The sequence below is a fragment of the Anoplophora glabripennis genome, unplaced genomic scaffold, assembly GCF_000390285.2.
Source record: "Anoplophora glabripennis isolate ALB-LARVAE unplaced genomic scaffold, Agla_2.0 scaffold155, whole genome shotgun sequence".
In the NCBI taxonomy this organism is placed as follows: domain Eukaryota; kingdom Metazoa; phylum Arthropoda; class Insecta; order Coleoptera; family Cerambycidae; genus Anoplophora; species Anoplophora glabripennis.
In genome coordinates this window covers 503,345-514,028 of record NW_019416721.1, presented here as the reverse complement: position 1 = coordinate 514,028, position 10,684 = coordinate 503,345, and the positions used below count along the sequence as shown (strand labels likewise).

Below are 10,684 nucleotides of genomic sequence, written 5' to 3'. Positions count from 1 at the left end.
CAGACAGCTTATAGGGAGTAAAATTATCTACAAAATGAGACTGGTTAAATTAAAATCGGTTAATAAACAAAAAAGTTATTGCAAAAAAACAAGAAAAGTGCCCATTTTTTAATTTGTTTATAACTATCGCATTTATTGTTAAAATTTTATAAAACCTATGACAAGTTGAGGGTTTTGTCATACTTCAAAAGTGTGCCAAAAGTGGGCGCTGTAGATGCAATAGTTTTCGCACAATTCTGATTCTGAAGGCGTCATTGTAATCTTAAAGACGTAATTAAGCGACCTATTAAAAAATATCACCGTTTTTTTGACACTAACATTCTCAAATTGTACATTAAAAAACCGTGCGTTTTTCGCTTATAAACAATTTGAATAACATTGTTGTTATTTGTGCTAACTCACCGAAAGTAGATGCAATGGATAGCTGGCAAAAGAATACAGTTTTAAAATAAAAAAAGTACCCTCTCCGACCAACAGGAGCCAGGATAAGAATTTAAAAAAAAATCGTAGCGCAATTGTTTATGAATATTAAGACTTGAATTTTTCAAGTTCAAATTGATGCGCGCTGTAAATTTTGCAATATCTCGGCTTCTATTCATCGTAGAAACTTATTTTTTTTTTAAACGGGTAGCTCGACGAAAAAATGACAATGGGCATATTTACGAATTCGTAGAATAGCCCTGAACCCCAGAAAAAATACATCTTTTATAATTAATTTTTTTTAATTTACAAAAATAATTCCGAAATTGAAATTTTAATTAATATTTCGTTTAACAATAATTTTTGTGACATTACAAATTTCGTTACAATAAAAAGTAATTTTGAGTTTTAAACTAAGTTCATTTTATAGAAAATCTGCGTTAGAATGGAGGAAGGTCTGTTATTTGTGCATTAATTCATATGTAGACAAACTGTGTAATAAAATTTATCTAAAAATGTATTGCTGGTTGGCTATTTGCTATAGAGCCCTCTTGATAAAAATGTATCAATAAAACTTATGTATGGTCCATTTACTATCAGTTTGCAACGACGTCACATTGCGGAATGGCACACCGTAGCCTGGTTGTATTTTTTAAAGATATTTAAGAAAATACATTTTTGATCCAGTTTATTAAAACTGTAGCCTAGAAACACATATTATGAGGTCTGTTTAAATAATTTAGGAAACAAAAAAATAATTTTGATTTAGAATCGTGCAGTTGATATTTTCTAGGGTCCTCTAATGCGAAGCAGAGCAGGAATATAGAATTGTTCTATCTGCTGTACTAAATAACTAAACGTGAAGTAATTGCAAACTTATAAATAAACTTTATATGATGGGAGACGACTAAGAACTGTTGGTTGGCAGACGTTACAGGAAAAGTGAAAGAGCAAATAGGAAATTGTAACTGATGTTCTTTATGGCATGATGATTTACGTAATTGATTTAAAATTACATCTTGGCAAGTTTACCGTCATGGAAATTATTTTTCCCAATTTGACAAATGTGTTTTTTACATCGTATGAAAGTTCTCATCCTTCTTACCAACTTTTATTGAAAAAGTTTTTCGATATCTATTCCCGTTCAAAAGATATAAAAATGTTTGTACAGAAAAAGCCTGGTTGCATCAAGTCTGTTACTGATTTTATCAACGTTGCCGTGGAAAACAAATTATCGCCGATAAGATCAACACAATAAATTGAAATTTTAAATCAAATATTTATATCATGCCATAAAGCTCTTCGCTTGGCTAGCCATCAGTTCTGCGTCATCCACTTTATATACGTTTCTCAAAATCATATGTCTGAAGAAAACAATGTTACTGGAACAACGAAAACGTCCGATAAAAAGTCCTATATTTTCTGCAGTTGGCTATGTATGTTTTAAGACTTGGGATGGTCTCGGATCTGTTGTCAGAAACCTTGGTCAACGGTTTCACTTGCGCCTCAGCTTTCCACGTGGTCTCCTCCCAACTGAAAGATCTCCTGGGCCTACACATCAAGAAGAGACGGGGAAATTTTAGCTTTTTATACGTAAGTTGTTGCCCTCATACGAGTAAAAGTCTAATGAAACAATTGAATAGAGGGTGAGGTTAATTTCTACACTCTTTTACATGTTTTTCGAGGAGATACACAAAAAGTAGTTCAAAATGACATACAGAACGAAAACCGCATCTCGATGTCTTGGTTTTTTAATGAGACAAAGCACGTTTTTAATTTTTAGACTTTTCCAAATTTTGCAACTGGTCACACTCAGTCCTTCCAAACGCTACACTGTTTTTCATTGTCGGCATCTTCAGTCGTGATTTTACAAATGTTGACTGAGTCGCGACGAAGTATTTGCGTATAAAGTACAAAACATACTCTAAGTGTCAAAATTGACCCACTTTGCATCACTTATAATATGTGGCGTGTATAATATATAAAAATTAAACTACAGCTTCCTGATGATATTTGTAATAGAAAAGTCTTATACAAAAAAATTCTATCTTCGCGTATTTTCTTGCAAATTATAGTTCATTTATTCAATGAAAATGAAGGCCGACCCTGTGTTATTTATTAAAAACTTTGCAAATGTTTTTATGCGACCCGAGATGCGACTCATAATTTAAGTCGGTATAATTTAATAGTAGTAATACTAAAAGGAGGTTAGGTTAGATTGTCAAAAAACTGATTTTGTATTTGTATTGAATTCATTATTCACTTAATTATTAAATATTAAGCATCGTCGATTGACCTATCAGTGTTAAAAAGTGAAAGATTCCAGACAAAAGTTTTTATTTTGTAATTCCACGATAGTGACAGTGCAATTTTTATAAAGAAGTAAAAAATAATAATAGCGTGTCGATTATATTAAAAACGAGGTTCTTATTTCTTACTTTGCTTAATTTTTTAGTTTGTGCACAAACTAGTTTTACAATGAACCGGGAAAACATGCATTTACTATTTCCGAACGTGTCGATATGGTGTTAGTGTATGGTGCAGCCGGAGAAAATCCATTCGCGGCGACTAGGTTGTACCGGGAATGATGGCCACAACGTCACCTCCCATGTACAAATACAATCCTACAGTGCCTGCTACAGCGGCTGCGAGATACGGGAAGTGTTATTTCTCGAGGAGAAGGACGTGGTCAGCAAGTGAACCTTAATGTTGAAGATGCAGTGTTGGAAAATCTTGACGAAGACCCCACAATTAGTACTCGACAACTCGCACAGCAAGAAGGAACCTCATATACCGTACATCGCATCTTAAGGCGCCAGCTGCTGCACCCCTATTATCTGTAACCAGTTCAACATATTTTACGCCCAGGTTGTGATCAACGAATGCGTTTTTGCAGATGGTTTTTACGGCAATGTGCCAATCAAATAGACTTTCCTGCTTATGTTTGTGTAACAGATGAGGCGATATTTACCCGTGATGAAGTGAATTTCCATAATATGCACATATGGGCCGATGAAAATCCTCACGCGATTAGGGAAACTCATTTTCCACATCGGTTCTTGGTAAATGTTTGGGCTAGCATAATAGGCGATGTACTTGTGGGTGCCTATTTCTTTGAAGGTGGACTAAACACACACACTTTTGAATGAAATGTTTCCTCAGCGATGGATTGGACGCTTTGGTCCTGTGCCGTGGCCACCTCGGTCACCCGATCTAACTCCAGCGAACTTTTATCTTTGGAGTCACTTAAAGTCATTGGTTTACAATACTCCAATTGCTACGGTGGAAGAATTGCGAAACCGTATACTTGAAACTGCTGACACAATTAGGTGAATACCTGGAATTTGGGAAAATATTCGCAAAAATTGGGTATGTCGTATACTGGGATTTTTTTTTAAATTCCAGAAGATGGCCAGATTTCAGCCTATCTTCATATATTTTTTCTAAAATACTCGTAAAAACTTGTACTTTCATGTCCAAGTGTTATAAATTTGATTTGGGTCATATCTTCCCCTCAAAAGATTAGGCCTACTGTTCTCTCACTCTTAATATCCAGCGTTTTATACTCTGAAAATACAAAAAAAAACTATGAAATTTGGCAACCTAACTTCTTAGAAATCAGTTGATATGACCGAAATTAAATTTACGACATCTCAGAACTTTACTAAGTACACTTTCTTCCAAATTACATTACTTTTACTACTCCCTTACCCTTAATATTCAACGTTTACTTTCTGGAATAACGGAAATCGGCAACTTAACCTCTTAAAATTCAATCAATATGACCCAAATCAAACATATACCATCTGAGATCTTCAGTAGGTATATCTTCCTCTCAAAAAATTACCCCTACTGCTCTCTCACCCTTAATATTCAACGTTTTATTTTCTGAAAATACAAAAAAATAATGAAATTTGGCAACCTAACCTCTCAAAACTCAATCGATATGACTCAAATCAAATTTATAGCACTTGAGCATGAAAGTACAAGTCTTTACGAGTATTTTAGAAATAAATGTATGAAGAACGGCTGAATTCTGGCCATCTTCTGGAATTTTGAAAAAAAAAAACATCAAAAATTCCAGTGTGCGTCGGTGCCATATCTGTATCCGCGCTAATGGGGATCAACTTCAACATTTTCTCTAGAAATGGTAAATTTTATTTCATTTTGTTCCATATTTTAATGGAGTTTAGTGCACGCAGTTGGCAACTACAGATGCCTGCGGATGTGGTTTTGTTTGCGAACTCTTGCAGTAACAACAATGCATTTAAGATAGTAGGTAATTATTATAATAAGAAAATATCTGTTTTTTTAAAATATCTATTTTTCTTAGTTTGTACTTTTGCAGTGAAAAATTCCCTAAAAATAGAGAAGTTCCAGAGAAAATATTTTGATCCATAATTGAACTTTAATTTACGAAAAAAAAACGCAAAAATAGGACATTTTAGTATAGGACTTTTCTATTACAAATATCCTTAGGAAGCTGTAGTTTAAATTTTTTTATAAATTATACACGCCACATCCTGTATATAAAGTTATTACAATTTCTCTTATTGTATTCCAAATATTTTAACTGTTTCCAGACAATATACGATTCGATACTAGCCATTCCTGGTGCTAACTTGAAAGCGATGATGATCTCTTTCATAGCTATGGTGATACTTGTGGCAAATAATGAATTATTCAAGGTAAGGCATACAGTTAAAGAAATACAGTTTTCCTGTTCATTCATTTAACCTAATGGTTCCATTAGACAATCTTTTTTTGTGACAAAATATATGGCGCTCTTATAATCTCAAATACAAACCGCCATCTATTGCTCTCTCTTTCAGTTACTGACCTCTGTTAAAAGTATGGACTGTCATTTTTAAGATTCCCACAGCTCAAAGCTTATTAAAAAGACATCAAACTTAATAAAAAAGGCATAAGATGATAATTCCAATTTCTTAGGCCAAATTATTAGAGTTATTAGACAGTGATAAGGAATGAGAGGATGCGATACCTAAACGTTCTGGTACCTAATAATAACGCAGTTTATAAATGTTTAATTCAAAAGTCATAAATAACCTTTTTCTGTTTATAACTTTTCTAATCTAATCAATATTTTTTGACACTCGAGGGCTAGTTTTGCATGTCTTTTGAAGACGAAACAAAAAAGTACTTTACTGTTTTCTCGTGGAAATGAACGGAAAAAAGTTATAAGCGAAAAACGTCAATCTTCCCCCCCATTTGTATGACTGTGGAAACTAATATGTTATTGTACATAATATTTAGCATCTATAGCGATAAATTCAGCTTGCTGAAACAAAAAGTCGCGCCCAATTCTATATTTCCTGGTCTATTCTATTTTGTAAATAAATTTAGATATACATTCGTCTGATTTACAACTAGACATTTATCATCAGTACCGATTTTAGCCATGGTTGTCGAAGAAAACTAGGATACCATTCCCCATAGAGCTGGTGGCTGTCGTGATAGGGACTACTGTCAGTTATTTTGGCAACTTGAACGCGAAATATAATATCAGCGTTGTAGGACACATCCCAACAGGGTAGGTTTGTATAACTATTAATTTTTTAATATAAGTTGTATAGCATGATGCTAAATCTGTTTAAAAAGCGTATTTAGTTTGTTTTTATTTGCAAGCTCGATAACATTCCCCTGATAAAAAAATACTGACCCAATTGACCCATATTCTGTTTAGATTAGAGGGACTTAAAGTCCATTTGAAAATGATGAAGAGAGATAAACTTATGCACATGCGTACGTAAGACAAGGGTGAACAGCGCGTTTGCAAAGTTCTATTGCAGCGGTGGTGCATGTACAGAAATCTATTTTAATAATAGAATTTATATGAAATTAAATAAAGAATAAACGAAGTATCAAACTTTTCTTTGTAAAAATCGCTACTTCATTTCATATGTAAAATCAGAAATAAGAAAAATTGCCCTCTGACCGTATTTTATTGAGTTGTTCGACTCTCAAACATTTTTAGATGGACCATACAACTGTTTAGCATGATATTGATCCTTAATATTTGTAGTCGTTATGTATGTATTAATTAGAATAAACAATAGAAATATATATTATGTTAGTAAGCCGCTTTATGCTCACAATACACAATACTACTGATTGCCATAAAAACAGGTGACATACATTCGACCAAAGCGGCAAACTCACTCATACACGTACGAACGACAATGAAATGAACCGTCAACGTTCTCGGAAAAGCACTCGAACAGGGCAGGCAGGGGTGCCGTTACATACGTACCGAATAAATTGATCGATGCGAAGCTTTAGGTCACAGGCAGACATGTACATGTTTTTGTACAATGACGCGGATAGTGGGAGTACTAAAATGTGGCGTAGATCGTGTTTTGCCACCATTAGTAAAAATCATTCAGTCGAATTTACGATTTGTGAGCGCCAAATAGATCCGCCATTTTGAATTTTGTAAATCTGACTTCGAAATCGGGATCTGCGACCCAGAAAACCCCTGTTTACCAATTTCGGTATTGATATACAAGGTGGTCCGAATTTTATGCAGGAAACTTCGAGGGTAGATAGATCTCTTTAAAATAATAGGTGTTTGCCTTATAAACATAGGTCTGGAACGGCTTCGTTTTAGAGATACAGGGTGTTAAATTTGTTAANCGTCAACGTTCTCGGAAAAGCACTCGAACAGGGCAGGCAGGGGTGCCGTTAGATACGTACCGAATAAATTGATCGATGCGAAGCTTTAGGTCACAGGCAGACATGTACATGTTTTTGTACAATGACGCGGATAGTGGGAGTACTAAAATGTGGCGTAGATCGTGTTTTGCCACCATTAGTAAAAATCATTCAGTCGAATTTACGATTTGTGAGCGCCAGATAGATCCGCCATTTTGAATTTTGTAAATATGACCTCGAAATCGGGATCTGCGACCCAGAAAACCCCTGTTTACCAATTTCGGTATTGATATATTGATTTTTCGAAAATGTTGTCCGCCATATTGGATACGCCATTTTGCAAATTTGACTTCGGATTCGACCTCGAAAACCCCCATATTGCTTAATTCCGTGAATTTTCTGAAAATCTTAATTTAATCTTAATTTTTAATTTTTTTTTTAAAGTGAGACTCACTATCTTCATTCTGACAGTGGATTCGGATTCAGCGAGTCGAAATACCGTAGAGTATGTTGTTCTGGTCAAAAGAATATTTTTTTCTTTTTTTTTAAAGTACTTTTTGTTGAAACAACGTATTTTTTTGTGAGGTGCCTTAATGGAACCACCATTTTGAGGTTATGTTTGATGATTTTTGCAAAACAGCAGACGGCATCAAAAACTAGAGTTCAAAACGAAAATTTTGATACCCGGCAGAGTTTTTTTTTTCGTAAAAATAAAATGGGCAGATGAGGTCGCTGATTTGAAAAAGAATGCCCCATACATATTTTTTTACATTTAGTGTAGAAAAATAGACACTGCCCATTTTTTTTTTCTTGTTTTTTTGGTTTTTTTTCTTTCCTTTTTTCCGGGTTGTTTCACCTTTTCCAAAAATTTTTTTGATTTTCCGGGGGCTTCAATTCCGTTTTTTTAAAAAATTTTAAACTATTGTAAACACTATAGCAACGACGACTGTAAAATCGGATTTCAGCATTCGGAGTCGCTGAGGCCACGTGGTTCTCCACGCGTATTGCGCATGACACTAGAGACTACAGCTGTCCAGCTATGTAATGGTAGAAAGTACTACAACTTCAATAATTTTTTTCTCAGGAACTATAAGGATTAGAAAAATTTTTTTTTGGGATATGGATTCCATTCCCAAATTTTTTTGGATAAGTTGTGAATCACCCTTATATCAGCAAATTCCACTGCTTCTGCTGCTATTATATTATTAATTAACAAAGTTAATTTGTGGTTTTAATTAATAAAATAATTTGAGATGCCTGATGTTACAACAACTGTTAAAAATTTTGTCCACCGACTTGTAAACACATTTGAACCCGTCTTACTCAGTTTCTACGAACTGTCACAAATGTTGTCTTGCTTCGCCATAACACAAATGCTTCACCACAACACAAATGTTGTTTTCCTTCATCATAGATTAAAACGATAACCAATTTCTCCGACTTGCTATACACGTAAGCCATTTTTGACACTTGAAAAACTAATGTAAACACTATCGCAGAAATGTTAATACAAAAACAAACCTTAGATTACCAGAACCGGCCCTGCCTGCTTTTGAACTGATACCCCACATCTTCCTGGACTCTTTCGTCATCACCATGGTCTCATACACCGTCACCATGTCCATGGCCCTGATCTTCGCCAGGAAGCTGATGTACGAAGTAGACTCGAATCAGGAACTTCTGGCGTTGGTAAGTAACCCGACTCGACCGCCATCAAACCCGTTGTAAACATATTTTTAACGTCCTAGGGTGTCAGCAACACTGTCGGATCTTTCTTCTCTTGCATACCGATCACGGCCTCGCTGTCGAGGTCGATGATCCAGCAGGCGGTAGGAGGGGTCACCCAGATAGCCTCGGTGGTGTCCTGCTGCATCCTCCTGGTGATTCTGCTGTGGATAGGGCCGGTTTTCGAGACGTTGCCCAGGGTAAGTGTATTTTTTTTGCTTTGAGCTTTGAAGTCGAATAAAAAAATTCATTTCCAGTGCGTTCTGGCGAGCATCATCGTCGTAGCTCTCAAGGGCATGCTCGTCCAGTGCACCGCCGTGTTGAAGTACTGGCGGCTGAGCAAGTGGGACGCCGTGGTGTGGTTCATAACTTTCGCCACCACCCTCTTCGTCCAGATCAGTTACGGGCTGGCGGCGGGTGTAGCTGTGTCTTTGCTCAGCGTCTTCATCCAGGGGTACAAGCCTTATACTTGCTTGTTGGGCATCGTGCCCAATACGGACCTCTACTTGGATATCAAGCGGTACAAGGGGGTGAGTAAACGGTTTAATTTTTTTATTGTTTTCCTTTTCTTAGACCTGTGAGTTAAACTAATAGTCCAACCAAATTAAGTACACTTGGAGAAAAAAAAACATTGTTACCTGGACTGTTATAAGTGAAAATGGTAAAAGGGCTTATAATAAATCTAAAAAAAATAAATGAAGTGAGCAGGGGCGGCGGAGGGTTGATTTGGGGGGTTGAAATGTTTAGAAAAATTGTATCATTGTGATTTCTGGCGAAAAGTGACGTCAAACAAAAAAGTATTCCATATAAAAATTGTAGATCATGCAAAAGTCTACAACTTTGACAGCAATCACTTTTTAACATAACCTCAAAATTCCCGAGAAAAATACGAAAAACCGATTTTTTTTCTGATTTTTCGTTTTTTATTTCTCATTTCCGCAAAAATAATTTTATTTTGACGAAACTTGGTGAACGTATACCTTTCTCAGGCTTAAATAACCTCAAATTTTTTTAGATAAAAAAATCAAGAAGTTTCTGAGATATTCATTTTTTTCAGCCTGAAACACTTTTTTTCAAAGAAAAATTCTACTTAAAAAAATCGTCGTACTGAGTTCTGCCGGTAATAATTTTTTTCGTTTTGACATATCTTTTTAGTGAAATAAAAAAATCTATAATAACATTTCAAAAACATGCTCAAAATGCAAAAAAGATAAAAAATGACTTGCAACAATGAATTTTTCAGTTATTGTTGATAATTTGTTCAAATTAAAGATCATTCAAAAATTGATTACACCATTCAATTCTACGGAAAAAAAATAAAAAACTGTGTCTTATTGTTTGACCCAAAACTTTATTTTTGTACAGTGTTGCTATAAACATCTAAGTCGAATTATAAATGCACAAATGATAAATTATCTCAGGATGATTAGAGATTTCAGCAATACAAAGTATTACCTAAGTGCAAATTCTACTGTTGACGCGAAATCCGAAAACCTGAAATTTTACAAAATCGCTTTTATTTTTTTTCTGGCTTTATTTGAAAACGAATTTTAAATAAATTGCATATTTACATTGCCACTTTTTTCGCTCTATCCAATGGCTTCAACATTTTTGCAATCTGACGTTTCGTCTTCGACGGGCCATCATCAGATTAATTTTTTTAAATATATCGCTGCTATTTTTATGACAAAATCTAGTCATTTTTAATTCTGTATTAGATGATATTATTATTGTAATCGCTTAAAAAGGTTTTTACCGTTTCCTACATCCTAATGCTATCCCATCCTTATCTTGGACACACTGTATATCTATGAATTCATCAAACTTTAATAAAAATAAGTACACTAATCGATCCTACGGAAAAAAA

General features: G+C 34.8%; 1 protein-coding gene across 4 annotated transcripts in view; it reads left to right on the top strand.

The window, feature by feature from the left end:
• Positions 1 to 10,684, top strand: part of LOC108915440 (solute carrier family 26 member 10) — a 34,881-nt gene that overhangs the window by 13,591 nt on the left and 10,606 nt on the right. For all 4 annotated transcript variants that reach the window (XM_023455296.1, XM_023455297.1, XM_023455295.1 and 1 more), the window contains 6 exons: positions 1,849 to 2,013; positions 5,004 to 5,108; positions 5,838 to 5,971; positions 8,619 to 8,781; positions 8,841 to 9,017; positions 9,075 to 9,347. In XM_023455296.1, coding sequence (XP_023311064.1) covers positions 1,849 to 2,013; positions 5,004 to 5,108; positions 5,838 to 5,971; positions 8,619 to 8,781; positions 8,841 to 9,017; positions 9,075 to 9,347 — 1,017 coding nt within the window. The remainder of the gene's footprint in view (positions 1 to 1,848; positions 2,014 to 5,003; positions 5,109 to 5,837; positions 5,972 to 8,618; positions 8,782 to 8,840; positions 9,018 to 9,074; positions 9,348 to 10,684) is intronic.